Source organism: Nicotiana sylvestris, chromosome 9 (genome assembly GCF_000393655.2).
Source record: "Nicotiana sylvestris chromosome 9, ASM39365v2, whole genome shotgun sequence".
In the NCBI taxonomy this organism is placed as follows: domain Eukaryota; kingdom Viridiplantae; phylum Streptophyta; class Magnoliopsida; order Solanales; family Solanaceae; genus Nicotiana; species Nicotiana sylvestris.
The window spans coordinates 70,554,043-70,569,106 of NC_091065.1; the positions used below are offsets into that span (position 1 = coordinate 70,554,043).

At 39.1% G+C, this 15,064-nt stretch overlaps 1 protein-coding gene across 1 annotated transcript; it reads left to right on the forward strand.

Moving 5' to 3' along the window:
* The first annotated feature begins 4,317 nt into the window (after positions 1–4,317).
* LOC104231534 (thiamine pyrophosphokinase 1-like) lies at positions 4,318–14,665 on the forward strand. The gene is made up of 8 exons (XM_070157357.1): positions 4,318–4,450; positions 4,548–4,640; positions 4,823–4,829; positions 5,368–5,440; positions 6,423–6,521; positions 13,540–13,789; positions 14,012–14,184; positions 14,564–14,665. Exons 1-8 carry the CDS (start codon positions 4,318–4,320, stop codon positions 14,663–14,665), a joined length of 930 nt encoding a protein of 309 aa, XP_070013458.1.
* Positions 14,666–15,064: the final 399 nt, after the last annotated feature.

The window sequence follows — 15,064 nt, forward strand, 5'->3', positions numbered from 1 at the left end:
ATGCGAGTTAAAGATGCAATGCTGAGATACCTACACTTCAGTCTATTACAGTAGTCAAAGAGTACACAGATGTATTTCCAGATGAACTTCCAGGTATTCCTCCAGAGTGAGAAATTGATTTTGGCATCGATTTGCTTCCGGGAATGCAACCAATATCCATCCCTCTGTATAGAATGGCACATGCCGAATTGAAGGAGTTGAAGGAGCAGTTAAAAGATTTGCTAGAGAAAGGTTTCATCAGACTCAGTACCTCACCTTGGGGTGCACCGGTACTATTTGTACGGAAGAAAGATGGCTCATTGAGGATGTCTATCGATTATAGGCAACTGAACAAGGTAACTATTAAGAATAAATATCCACTTCCAAGGATAGACGACTTGTTTGATCAGTTGCAGGGAGCTAGATGCTTTTCAAAGATAGATTTGAGGTCAGGTTACCACCAGGTCAGAGTTCGGGAGAAAAATATTCCCAAGACAGCTTTCAAGACCCGATATGGACACTTCAAGTTCCTTGTCATGTCCTTTGCATTGACGAATGAACCTGCCATATTTATGGACTTGATGAATAGCCTATTTTGGCCATATTTAGATCTATTCGTGATAGTCTTTATTGATGATATTCTGGTTTATTCACGTTCAGAGGATGAGCATGTGGACCACCTGCGAGCAGTACTCCAAACCCTCCATGATAGTAAATTATATGCTAAGTTTTCTAAATGTGAGTTCTGGTTGAAGTTTGTAGCGTTCTTAGGGCACGTTGCATCCGATGGAGGTATAAAGGCAGACACTCAGAAGATTGAGGCGTGAAATCCTGGCCTAGACCTACCACTCCAACAGAGGTTCGTAGCTTTCTAGGCTTAGCAGGATACTACCGGAGGTCTGTAGAGGATTTTTCTTCTCTTTCGGCACTATTAACAAAGTTGAGGCAGAAATCAACTAAGTTTCAGTGGACGGAGACTTACGAGTGGAGTTTCTAGGAGCTTAAAAACATGTTGACTTTAGCGCCAGTTCTAGCACTTCCAGAGGGTCCAGATGGTTATGCCATATATTGTGATGCCTCAGGTGTCGGGTTAGGATATGTCCTGATGCAACATGGAAAAGTAATTGCGTATGCTTCAAGGCAGTTATGGAAGCATGAGCGGATTTATCCGACCCACAACCTCGAATTAGCTGTGGTTGACCATGCACTTAAGATATGGAGGCATTATTTATATGGCGTTCATGTTGATGTATTCGAAGATCATAAAAGCCTGCAATACATCTTCAAGCAAAACTAGTTGAATTTGCGACAGAGGTGATGGCTTGAGTTATTGAAAGATCATGATGTTAACATTCTCTACCATCCAGGGAAAGCTAATCTTGTAGCAGATACCTTAAGTCGCTGATCTATGGGTAGCTTAGCACATGTAGAGGCCGAAAAAAGACGATTAACTACAGAGATTAATCAATTGGCTTGTTTGAAGGTTCGGTTAGTAGATTCTGGCAATGGTGGAGTTGTACTCCAAAGTACTGCAAAATCATCTCTCGTAGCTGAAGTAAAGGAGAGGCAGTACGAGGACCTAGAGTTGGTTGAGTTGAGAGAGCGAGTTCCGTAACAGAAGAAGCCGTTGTTAGAACTCAAGGGAGATGGGGTTCTCAGAAACATCGGTCGTTTGTGTGTTCCAGATGTAGCAGGGCTACGAGACAGGATTATGTCAGAGGCACATTATTCGTGGTACTCTATTCACCCTGGGTTGACGAAGAGGTATCATGACATTAAGGATGTGTATTATGAAGATGTATAGTTTGAATTCTTATGATGAAGCGGGAAAACTTGTTGGGATTAACTGGAGGAGTAATTACAGATTATTTTATTGGCCTCCATATGTCTGTTCCGTTGAATGGTTTTTATTTACTTTGGATAATATTTTGGCTTTGTTGAGTACTTCTACCACCTCAACAACTGGCCTCTCTGACGGGATTGCCCGCAAATGCTTTCATCTGCGAATTGTGATCACGTCTTGGCATAAGGTCATCGATATCCATGGACTAAAGTTAGTGCTAAAGTTAATTTGTGTTTGTATTACTGGGACGACTATTTAGGAGCCTGTGTGAAACTCTCTCCTATTAATTGTTAGGTGGGATTTTATTATGGTTCCCCATTCATTCCCAGTTGGTCATTGCTTTTGGTCATTGTTTCTCCTCTGGGTGGTTGCCATGACCATAAATTTCATAACTGATACTGACCTGTCATAGTCAAATTGACATTGTCTAGCTTTATTTGCGTGGTTTCATTTTGCTGTATCAGTATCAGCTAGCTCTCTGCTTTGACCAATAGATCTTAAGCTATGCTTATTTAATGCTATTTTTATTATATATTTTTGTTATATTTGTGTAGCTTTCCCTCTTCCTTTCTTAATGTTACTGTTGACAATTGTAATTCCACTTAAATTTTCCAAGGTCATCAGTGTAAGCAATTAGAGAGCAGCTAGTTAAGTTTGATATCTTGTTAGAATTTTGTGACTACTTCATTTAAAAGCTTTGGTTATTAGAGGGTGCAATTTAATTACTTAGTAATGTCTTCAGCACCAATGTTTGCATAAAGTACGGAAAATGTTGATATTTCAAGGGAAAGTATTCTGCATTTTCTAAAGTGTATAGTTTTCTTGATGCCATATTCACTACTTATAGATGAATAAAGATCTCAACGATCATGGCGGAGCTAAACAGAAATTAGAGATCGTATTGGAAACTAAGTAAACAATGGGGAAAGTAAAAGAAAAGTGCAAAACTTCACAAGTCACAAACTAAGATGGTTCAGTGCGGTCGAAGAAGAGGACTAAAGTCGAGTCTGAAATTTGGCCTTTATGCCAACCTGAAAAGGTAAATTGCGGAAGAGAAAGGAACAAGTGATTTAGTAGTGAGCAAAATGACCTTTAGGTTACAACTTGTGATTACTAGTATAGTTGTAATTGTTGTATTTAGCCACCTGACTTTTCCCAACTCCCAAAGGCTTTTAGGTTAATTTGTCTGATGAAGTAGAATACCTCTTGGGATTATACAAAAAGCAGGCCAGATTTACTGTTTACTTTTTCTAGCCGGTGTACAAAGATTATACACATATTATATATGAATTTTACATATATTATACATCCGCCAGATTATTTTTAGTTTAAAAAATTAGGTGGACTACTATTTGAGTTAATTCTTCATATTTCTATTGCGGGGTAATGCCACGACGATTAATTTTTTTGGGATAAGAAGAAATTACCAGAGTTTGTGTCTATTTCCTTTCACGTAGGTCATAATAGAGTTGTTTGACCAAGTTTTTGGCAAGCTAAAAGTACTTGTTTGTGATCGAATAAGGATTGTGGTGGAGTGATAAATATCTTTTATCCTTAACTAGAATCTCGGGTTCGGCCTAAGCATGGAGTTTATCTTTGTTTGGTTGCGCTTTACTCGGAATGTGGAACATTCCGGTGCATATTTGCATTTTATTGGATGTCAGCCAATACGAATACTAGACACCAAATGAAAAACAAACAAGAAAATATTTTTTGTGAAAAGTTGAGGTTATTTGGCCAACAAAAAAGTATTTTTGAACTGCAGTTATTCTGTCGTTGAAAAAAGCTAGAAGAAGAAGTAAAAAATTTATTCTTCAAAATAAAAAATATTCTTATCAATAACTTTCATTTACAAAAGTACTTCTTCATTTCAACAAGAAAATCAACCATTAAATTTGGTCTCTTCCTCTTTCATTGTATGTGTTTTTTTTTCATTATCTCTTCAACTCTTTTTTTGTGCTAATCATATCAAATCTCAAATAAAAGATGAAATATTTTAATTAAGTAAAACTGAAAAACTTAATCAAAGTCTCTAAAAATAAATCACTAAAAATTATTTTCTAAGATAATATTAAGCAAATGCGTACATCTCCTTCCTAACGTGACTTAAAATTTGGTTAAACACAACCACAAAATCTACCTGTAATAAAGGGGTTGACCAATCGAAATATTTCCACGAAGTTCTACATTCTACATTAAAATTACTTTTGTGTGAAATAATTATAGTGTTTGACCTGAAATTTCTTCCGTCTCAATTGTTGACCGCTTCTAATATTCTCTTTTCTTCTACTAATCTCGTCTTTAACCTCAATCCTTTGAGGTTTGTATAAGCTTGAGATTTAGAGCACCTTGTCTATACTAAATAATTTTAGGATTAAGACGTAGTTAATTAATCAATTTATTGATTGGTATATAATGGTGTTCGTATGTTTTCTCTTTCTTAATTGAAAAAACTGAAACAGCAAGGTGATTTTGAGGGGTGCAAGTTAGCAAAGATGGGGACGATGTCTCATTCATCTACTTTCCTCCTCCCAAATCTTCCTACCGACAACGGACCTGCTCTAACGTATGCGCTTGTTATCCTTAACCAACGCCTCCCTCGATTCACTCCTTTGCTCTGGGATCACGGTAATGGCCCCTGCGCCTTCCTTTTTTCAACCTTTTTGAACTTCTTTGGTGCATTGTAGTTTCCCTGAAAATGGTGGCATATGTTTGTTGTTTAGAGCAACACATGTTCATGTTTGCGCTGACGGTGGAGCAAATATGGTGTTTGATGAATTGCCCCGCTTTTTTCCTCATGACGACCCTTCTGATATTCGTAAGAGATGATTCTGAATTCACTTACCACTTGCTCTTGTTACTAATTATACGTAGCAGCTTGTTGCTGGTTCATTCTTCAATCTCTAAACTTGTTTGCAAATTGGCAAAATAATAAGGAATAAAACCATAGGCGGAGCCACGATTTCAAGCTTATGAGTTCGAGATTTTTATCGTTTTAAGTTACTAGGTTCTAAATTAATAATTTATACATATTCAATGGATTTTTTTAGACAAATACAGGGTTCAAACCAAAGCTACTGGGTTCAGCCAAACCCTCTCCTGGCACTCTAGCTCCGCCTCTGAATAAAACAGGGATTTTTATAGGGCGAAGTATTTACTTTTTTCCACCATTTCGAGAAAAGAAAAATCTACTTTAAAAAAAGAGTATGAGTTGGTGTTAGGTTTGTTGCACTCCCCTCACGTGGGCCTTGATGTTTTTTTTCTTGGACCAGAATGTGCAAAAGGAAACTAAAACTTGGATTTTTGTTGGAGGAAAGAATGGGTTAATAAGTTACTATTTGAAAATTTTCATGCCATATTAGTAATCCAAGCATAGGACAAATACTGAGATTCAAGTTTGAGCTGTAAGTGAGTAAAAAAACACATGCAGATAATATGTAAAAGCATCAGAATTTCTCTTTTTCTTTTTTCACGATTTCTTAATATTTGGAAATTTTTATTTGTCGTCTTAGATTGAATTTGAGTGAACCATTATTTTTTTGCAGGTACAAGCCATATGCTATAAAAGGAGATATGGATTCAATCAGAACTGATGTTCTTGACTTTTATAGAGTCTTGGTAAGCTGGAGTTTGCTTTTGATGGTTCTCTAGTTTCTTAGCAAGTCTGTTTTCCAATAAATTTTAAAAGCATCCACATTTTTATATTTATGTAGGGATAAGTGTAAGAGAACATCTAGTTTTGGAGAATAACTAATTTGCCTTAAAAGACAGAATATTTAGTGTGGAAATGAAATGGAACCTGAATGGTGTGGCAGAATAGATACATTGGATTGATGTAGCCGATCTCAATTAATTTGGATTGAGGTAGTCCTGATTGATATATACTTACAAGTCTCCCTTACTAGTATGATTTATCCTACTTTGAATTGAATCATCACTTTGTGTTAAATGCCGACCTCCGGGGACGTCAACCTTCAAAGAATTTGGTGTTTGACCTTATCGAAAGAATCTGGTGTTTGAACCCTTGGCCTTACAGAACCTTTGTGGTGGATCTTCTTTGATATGCAATGGAGTGGAGCTCCATGTGACAGTTTACTAAGTGTATGGCTTGTTAAGAGCTTCCCTGTCTTTCACCTTATCCGAGAGTGAGAAATTTGTTTACAGTACAATTGAGCTATGCAAATATATTCTTGAGTATGGAAGAGAGGCCCACTTTGTTAAAACCGTGTGGTTTCCAAATATATTGTTGAGTTCAAGTTTTTGCCCTGTGTACGAGCAGTTACCACACTTCTACTTACTAATTTTTGTGTAAAGATCAAGAGAATAATATCTGGTCTTGTTTAAATTATTTCTAATGTAGTATGTAATTAAACTTGTGCATTTTTTCATTTTCAAGCATGTTAGTGAGGATTCTAAGCTACCTGACTACATGCGTATATCATTTCAGTTACTAGATAGTTATTACATTTTTGGATATAATTAGCAATGTGGCTCAAGATCGTTCTTTGCCGTCTTGTTCTTGTGCAATATGTTTGTGCAATTCGCTACAAAGCATGGTTAGAACCATATTTTGAGGATGTATAGCTTGGTGACTTTGCAGGGGACCAAGATAATTGATGAATCTCATGATCAAGATACCACAGATCTTCATAAATGTGTTACATATATTCGTGAATTACTAAACCCAGAATATCCAAATGTAAGTTAAGCCTTTTAACATATCTCTGGAAATTTTTACCCTTTTCCATGTTTATTAATATGCTATATTCTAGTTTATATCCATTAAAAATATCTCTACACCAAATAATTGCTCAAACTATATCTGCATCTTTTCATTGTGGGATATTTGTGCTCTAATTGTTTCTTATTTATGATTATTTCTAATAATAGGATATTATTCATTTAGAATAGATATTTGAAATAAATAATTCATTAGAAAATCTTTCACATGGTGGATCAGATGTATTGCTTATTCGTCATTATTCAATCTGGGTTGGTATAAGCTTCATTTATTGCTTCTTTTACTCATTCCTTTAAAATGAAAGTGAAACTAGTTACCAGGGACACCATTGCATGCACAATCTTCAAGAAAGTGAGGATATAAAGTGGCAAGGTGTAGTAATCATCAATAAATTCAATAAGACCCTTTTAACCTCTTCCTTGTTATCCCCCCAAATTTGCTGCGTGAAAAAACCCTTCTATCCAAATTTAAAAAATGCTCTTAGGCACTCTCCCTGAGATTCTTTTCTCTTTTCTCCTTCCTAAGACTCTACCACCCCTATCAAGAGCCAAGCTTACCGCGACCAAACCCCAGTGAAACCCTCCGTCAACCGAGCTCTCACGCGCCACTACGCGCGGGCAACACGCCTGTTTCCCGGTGAGATCTCAGCCATGCGCCGGCGCGTGTGGCTATTTTCGGCAACTATTTCAAACTTTTTTCTTCAAACAACTTCTTCTCGAGGCTTTTCCGAGTCTCCCTGTCCCAGTTCCACCAAAATTCGGTGACTTTTTCTTTTTCCGGCCATTAAACCCCAAATTCCGGCGACTGTTTCAGTTGTTCAGTACCAGAAAACACCCTTCCCTCCCTATATTCTGCTTTTCACCTACTGTGACTACTGATTTTTCTATCCTTTGAGGCTTTTTCTGCTAGTGGTGCTACACACAGTGGCATTTCTACACCGAGCTCTAGTGACCTGCGCCCATCTTCGATGGTCGCTGCTTCAGGGGTAGCACCGACTATAGATGGTGTTGTTATTACACGGCCTCCCGCATCTGATGGACCCAACTCCATCGCCTCTTCATCTGCTTCTGGGCTTAGTTGTGTTGAGGATACACTTCAAGCTTCTTCTTTTTCTAGGAAGATTGTTGAGCATGCCCCATCTGATGTTAGTGCCGGACCAGTATTTCTAGTTAAGATGCCACCAAGGGTTCTATGCTCTCCCCCTTCCTGCCACCCTACTGGTATTTTTGGTCATTCCTATAGCAGAGGGGTGCTAATTTTAGAGATTGATATCCGTCAAGGAAAGGGTGAGAACCTTTCGGCACTTAAAGTTCCTATTGCTAACAATGCTATGGTCTTGTATTCCTCCAGTAGGGGCAAGGAAAGGGTATATATAGAAGACGTCTGTTTAATTTCGTCACAGACTGGAGGAGGGGATATGTCTTTCTGGATGGAGGATAAACTATTAAACTTTGAGAAGTTTCTAGGTGTTTCTTTTGAAGGGAAGGAAGATAAGGTGTTGGAACTGTTGAGGGAGATTGAGCAACAATCTTGTTATGATGGTGCAGGGAGAGAGTTGGGTCAAGGTGTTAAGCAAAATAATTTAGGGGATGTAGTAGTGTAACAGAGAAGGGGTCGGGTGTGTGACAGGGAGGAAGGGAGCTCGGTTAGAGGGGGTGGGGAGAAGAGGGATATTGTTTCTTATGGAAGTTAAGATTCTTTCATGGAATGTGAGGGGATGAATGACCCAAACAAAAGGGCCATCATCAAAGTGGGAGTTAGAGAGTGGGGTGCTAACCTAATTTGCTTTCAGGAGACAAAAATGAAAGTTTTGTCGGATGTGATTGTGAGGAGTGTCTGGGGAGGTAATTGGGTAAAATATGACTGGGTTCCAGCAACGGGAAGTGCTAGGGGCATTCTTCTAATATGGGATGATAGAAGCTTGGAAGTAAAGGAGATTAAGAAGGGAGTTTTTTCTTTAACAGCTCTTGTCAAAAATAGAATGAGTGAGGTGGAGTGGGGATTTCGGGGAGTGTACGGACAGGTAGGAGAAGTGTCCAAGGTATTTTTCTGGGAGGAACTGGCCAATATGATGGGGGAATGGGACATTCCATGGGTTCTAGGGGGAGACTTTAACACTATTAGATTCCCGTAGGAGAGATTAAGGTGTAGTATGATTTCAAGGGCCATTGAGGAGTTTTCCGACTTCATCAATGATCATTTTCTCATTGATCTTCCTCTGCCAAGGTAAAGGTTTACTTGGGCCAGGGCAGAGGATTCTAACTCAAGGTCTAGACTTGATAGATTTCTGATATTACCCTCATGGGATGAGCTGGTGCCGAATGTGCTGCAAATTCCTTACCTAGGCTGACTTCAGATCATTTGCCTATCTTGCTTGATGGATGCAGAGGGAGGGGTGCGTGCTCCCTTCTGATTCGAGAACAAGTGGTTGAAAGTGTTAGGATTTGGTGACAAGGTGAAGGATGGTGGACAAGCTACGGGGTATCATTCGAAAAAACTTAAATTGTTCAAGGGAGATATTATTAGGTGGAATAAGGAGGTTTTTCGGGAGGGTAGAGGTTAAATGAGGGAGCTTATGCATGAATTGGGGGATCTACAGAGAGAGGGGAAAGGGCGAGAGAGTTAGATGAATCTGAGAAAGTGAGACCGGGGGAGGTTAAGAGGGAAATAGTCGAGTTAGCAATAGCTCAGGAGACTAGTTGGCGACAAAATTTGAGGGCGCTATGCTTAAAAGAGGGGGATTCGGATACCAATTTTTTTCACAGGGTGGCGGTTGCAAATCGAAGGAGAAATTTCATAGAGTCCTTTTGTGGATGGGGAGAGGATTGAGGGAGATGAGGAGGTAAAAGGAGCGATAGTGGGGTTTTATGAGAACTTATACAAAGAAGAAGTTAGTTGGAGGCCGACTTTGGGGGGAACAGAGTTCAACCACATAGGGGAGGGAGACAGTGAGTGGCTAGAAAGGGCTTTCGAGGAGTAGGAGGTGCACAAGGCTGTGTCGAGTTGTGCTGGTGATAAGGCCCCTGGCCCTGATGGTTTCTCCTTGGCCTTCTTCCAGCTCTGTTGGGACACCATCAAAGGGGAGTTGATGGAAGCCATTGAATAGTTCCATGTGAATGGTGTTTTCGAGAAAAGTATCAATGCTTCTTTTATTACTATTGTGCCTAAGAAAGAAGGTGCATCTTGTATCAGTGACTACATGCCTATTAGTCTCGTGGGGAGCATTTACAAGATTATTTCTAAAGTGCTTTCCAACAGACTCAAGAAGGTTTTTGATGTGTCTGTTTCGTCCTCCCAGAATGCGTTTGTGGAAGGTATGCGTTTGTGGAAGGTATGCGTTTGTGGAAGGTAGGCAGATCCTTGATGCAGCTTTGATGGCAAATAAACTTGTAGACCCTAGAAGGAAAAATAGAAATCCCGGGTTACTATGCAAGTTGGACCTTGAGAAGGCTTTCGACCATGTCAACTGGGAGTTCCTGGATTTCATTATGATGCGGATGAGGTTTGGGGCAAGATGGAGGGGATGGATCAAGTTCTGCATTTCCTTAGTCAGATTCTCTGTCCTGGTTAATGGTAGCTCGTTTGGTTTCTTTGGCAGCTCCAGGGGTCTCAAGCAAGGAGACCCGCTATCCCCCATGCTATACATTCTAGTGATGGATGCTTTAAGTAAAATGATGGATCGTGCGGCGGGCAGAGGCTTCTTGAGAGGATTCTCAACTTCGATCAGGGTTCCCAGTGCCCGAAGAGTCTCTCATTTGCTTTTTGCGGATGACACCCTAGTTTTCTGTAATCCCGATATGGATCAGTTGACCTACCTGAAGCAGGTCCTGCAGTGGTTTCAGATAGTATTAGTTCTTAAAATCAACCTCGACAATTGTGAAATTTTCCCTATGGGTAAGGTTGCTAACATTGATGCTTTGTCTTATGTTCTCAGATGTAAGATGGGCTCCCTTCCTACTACTTACCCGTGTCTCCCATTGGGCGCTTCGCATAAGTATAGTATAGTTTGGAATCCAGTGATCGAAAGGGTTGAAAAAAGATTAGCAGGCTGACAGAAACGATACTTGTCAAAAGGTGGAAAAGAAGTGCTCATTAAAAGCACTTTATCGAGTATGCCCACCTATTACTTGTACTTGTTGCAAGCTCGTGTGAGCATCACGAAAAAACTAGAGCGGCGTCAAAGGAATTTTCTTTCGGATGCAGCGGATGGAACTATAAAGTATGATCTAGTGAATTGGCAGACAGTCACTTCCCCAAAGAAGTAGGGTGGACTTGGAGTAAAAGATCTTAGGGTATTCAACAAAGTTTTGTTGGGGAAATGGCTGTGGAGATTCGGGGTAGAAGACCATACTCTATGGAGGGAGGTCATAATAGAAAAGTACGATTCCACGGGAGGGAGTTGGAGGACCAAGGCAATCACAACACATTTCAGGTGTGGCATGTGGAGGAGCATCGTTCAGTGGCAACATCTCTCACAGGGTGGGAGATGGAAGGAGAATCAATTTTTGGAATCATAGGTGGTGTGGAGAGGATACTCTGAGGGTCTCCTTCCACACGTCTTCAAAGTTTCAAACCATAAGGAATTGATGATCCAACAGATTCGTAAGGAGCATGAAGGGGGGGGGGGTAGTGTGAGACCTCTCATTTAGAAGGAACATGCAATATTGAGAGATTGTGGAGCTCTAAGATTTATTGACACTACTATATAGGCAAGACAGGCCCCAACCATCTTGTGATTCTTGGAGATAGGGTTTGCGTGGTGATGGTCTGTTCACCGTAAAGTCCTTATACCAAAGTATGTTGGTGAGAGAGGAGGCCTCTTTTCCATACTCCTCGATCTGGATTCCTAAGGCGCCCACGAAGGTGTGCTTTTTTGCATGGCTAGCGGCGAGGGGAGTGATTTTGACTGCTGAGAATCTGCGAAAAAGAGGAATTACACTTGTTAGTTGGTGCTATATGTGTAAAAGCTTAGGAGAAGATGTTGATCATCTTTTGTTGCATTGCCCTGTGTCCTCGGCTTTGTGGAGGGCGATCATGAACCTTTTTGGTGTTCAATTGGATGATGCCAAGTACTATAAAGGAAATGTTATATAGCTGGGCCGGTTTCCATAGGAAAAGAAAGCAAAAGGCGTGGAAGTTCGCCCCGTTAGCTCTCATGTGGATAGTTTGGGGGGAGAGAAATAGGAGAGCTTTTGAGGGGATTGAGTCTCCTTTTTCACATCTTAAGAATAGTCTTTTATCTTTGATCGCTTTTTGGTTCACTCATATAGCCCCTATTTATATAGAAGATTGGGAGTCTTTTGTAGAGAATCGTGTTCTTATGTAAATTCTTTACTTTTTGGTATACTTCTTGTATACGAGAGTTCTCTCCCTTTTGATTAATACAATTTACCTTATTAAAAAAATCTTCCTTGTCATCTCTAGTTGGGTAGTTGTAAGGTTATTATGAAAAAAAAATGTGATATGCCTTTTCATATATAGTGGAAGTTTTCTACTTGTAAGCATGATTGGTCCAACTTCTATTATTTTTGCTAAACAAATATAGTAAAGTGTTTTGTAACCAATTGAACAATTAATTAAGGCGAAATGGCTTCCTGGCCACTTAAATTTGTAGGGCTTTTGAAAGCCGATACACAAACTTTCGTCTTTCCCATTTAAACACTCAAACTCGTGAAACCTATAACTAATAAACACCTTTGACCATTGACTATGCTTATGTGGCCGTAGCTTATCTTACGTGGACATAGTGCGTACAAGCCACATTCAAATGGCGCGTGTATCTGTTATTATTCATTAAAAAGATTGTAAAATAAAAAAACAGAAATTATAAGGAAAACCAAAAAAGAAGAAGAAAATGGTGGCTGGGTTTATTGACTCCGCTTTATTCCGCCGGCTCCTCCAAAAAAGAGAAATCAACCATGTAGCTAGACTGCCAGAATTTTTATCAATTCCTATGGGAGATAAATTGAGAGAAAAATTGAGGTCTATGAATGTTACCGGAAAAAGGACTAGATTTGAAGGCCGAGCTCCATCGGCTTCGACGACGGAGACAACGAATTTTCCAGGGGAGACGATGGGGAGAATTACAGTGAATGATGCTAGGAAAATTTTGAGGTTTTCTTAGTTAGAGAAAGTGAGATTGAGACTTAGAGATATGCCGATGAACTCCATTTCGTACTCTAAATTCGTTGAGATCTGTAGTGAAGTTTGTAGCAACAGAGAACAGGGTTTGGAGTTTGCAAAGATGTTGGACGATTCAGGCAGCGTCATCGTTTTTGGTGACGTCGTTTTGCTCCGTCCCCATCAGGTAAAAGTTGTATAGCTATGGTAAAGAAGAAAAAGTATAAATTAATAAATTTATTCTAGCACATCTATGGGGTTTGTTTCCCTTGACGTGTAACAATCCCATTGGTCATTTGCTGACTGGATGGACACATCTGTGAATATGTAATACACGCACGTAGGGTCAAAGGTCAAATGTGTTTATTAGTTAAGGGTTTCACGAGTTTGAGTGTTCAAATGGGAAAGTCCAAAGTTTGTGTATCGGCTTTCAAAAGCCTTACAAGTTTAAGTGTCAGGAAGCCATTTCGTCATTAATTAATTAACATCTCTACCACCACCTAAGGGTGCTGGATCAAACTAAAAGTTGACAAATGATAAACATTTCACAGGATGGCGAAGTATAAAATGGTATTAAAAGGAACAATATATTTGTTATTGTCTTTTTATGATTACCATTATTATTATTTTGAGTGGATCTACAAACATTAGAGAAAAGCCAATATTATAAATATATTGAGTGGAACAATATTACAACTCTAACATAGTAAAATGATAATTACAAGCACACACAGGGAGAGCCAAAATACAATTTAGCATAATCTCAAAGCAATTAGAAGATTATAGGACCCCATTACTGGAAAAATGTCATAATGTAGTTTCAGTGGGATTGACTTGTATCTGCTTGTAATTATAGTTGTGTATTCTAGCCACCGGAGCACTTGGTGGAAGGTTTGACCATGAGATGGGAAATATTAATGTCATATGCCGTTTCCCGCCCATGCTGATTATTCTTCTCTCTGATGACTGCCTCATCCAACTTCTTCCGAGTACACATCATCACAAGATTCATATCCAGTCCTCTATTGAGGGCCCACATTGCGGACTCATACCCATTGGAACGGCTGCTGGAAGAACCACAACCACAGGTCTCAAATGGAATTTGGGTGAGCAGCTCCATCTACTCTTTTCTTATTAACTTTTAATATGGTAGTTTAGACTCAACCTGCCTCAATTTGTTATAGGTTGATGCTTTATATGTTGCATATCTCTATTTGTTTTTGGTTCAATACAAGAAGGATAAATTTCTCTCCAGATTTGATGTCATCATACTGGTGGTATCTACTTTTTCTACTAGACTAACTTGTGTTCACTTGGCTTTATTTTAGACAAGACAGAAATGAGGTTTAGTGGTTTAGTCAGTACATATAATATCGTGAAAGAGAACATAGTAACAATGCAATCTGACCTCCTATGGACGATTTCTTTAAAAAAAAAGAATGAAGGATGCATCTTGCAGATGACACAAATGAAGAGCCAAATTTTGCTAGATGAATCGTGGGTGCTGACCTCCATTTTCTGTTCAATTCTTTCCACATAAAGAAGTTTCACAGAGTTTGAAAATTGTTGGGGTTCTTAGTTTTTTTGGGAATACAGTATCTCTCCAGTCCGATTGTGTGCTGGCACACAACAGATTTCTTTGGCATCAAGTGCGTGTATTGCAGTAGTCTTGGGGGAACAAATAACACGGGGTCTTATGAGTAAAGAGTACTTGTGGGGGGTTAACTTTGATTATCAACTTCTGTTTATGTTCTTGATTCATTAAACACATTTGGTCCAGCAGTTCTCTAATCTTTTGTATACATAACTCTTTTACTATTATAATGAAACATGGAGAAGTAAATTTTTTATTTTACGGTGATACACTGACATGTTTGCAGTTGGTAAATATGGAAGATTGCAATATAAATGAGAGAAAGGGTTCGCTCGTTCAATTGCTCGTAGAAAGGGATCGTTTGAAAATTGTTCCTAATGGTGTTTAATTCTCGGGAACCAACAAATCAGCATGCTTAAGAGGAACTACCAAATATTTGCTACTTAAAAATTAGAATGACCAGAAGATGGTAGACGATTTCGTTTTAGAAAATGTAACGGTGAAGAATCATATTCGAATCTGATTCCGCGAAAGGTGGAGTGCTAGCTCATGTCTCTCTTTAAGGTGTTATGCGTTTATATGCACCAATAGCATATATAGTATATCTCTCTGTCTTCGACATGAAAAGGAAAGATAATAAAGGTTAAAAGACACCAAGTGTGTGCGTAAATCAAGCATTTTAACCGAGTGACAAGTTGAAGCGCAAGTACATATCCGACAAACTTTGCTTCTCCTTTGAACCTTGCTACTTTACTATAGTTTTCTAAAATTGAATGAAAATATATCA

Coding starts and splice junctions, on each gene's coding strand:
- LOC104231534 (XM_070157357.1), top strand. CDS start 4,318: ATGGGGACGATGTCTCATTCATCTACTTTCCTCCTCCCAAATCTTCCT. Junction 6,522..13,539: donor TAAACCCAGAATATCCAAAT/GTAAGTTAAGCC, acceptor TTGTAATTATAG/TTGTGTATTCTAGCCACCGG. Junction 14,185..14,563: donor TTTTGCTAGATGAATCGTGG/GTGCTGACCTCC, acceptor ACATGTTTGCAG/TTGGTAAATATGGAAGATTG.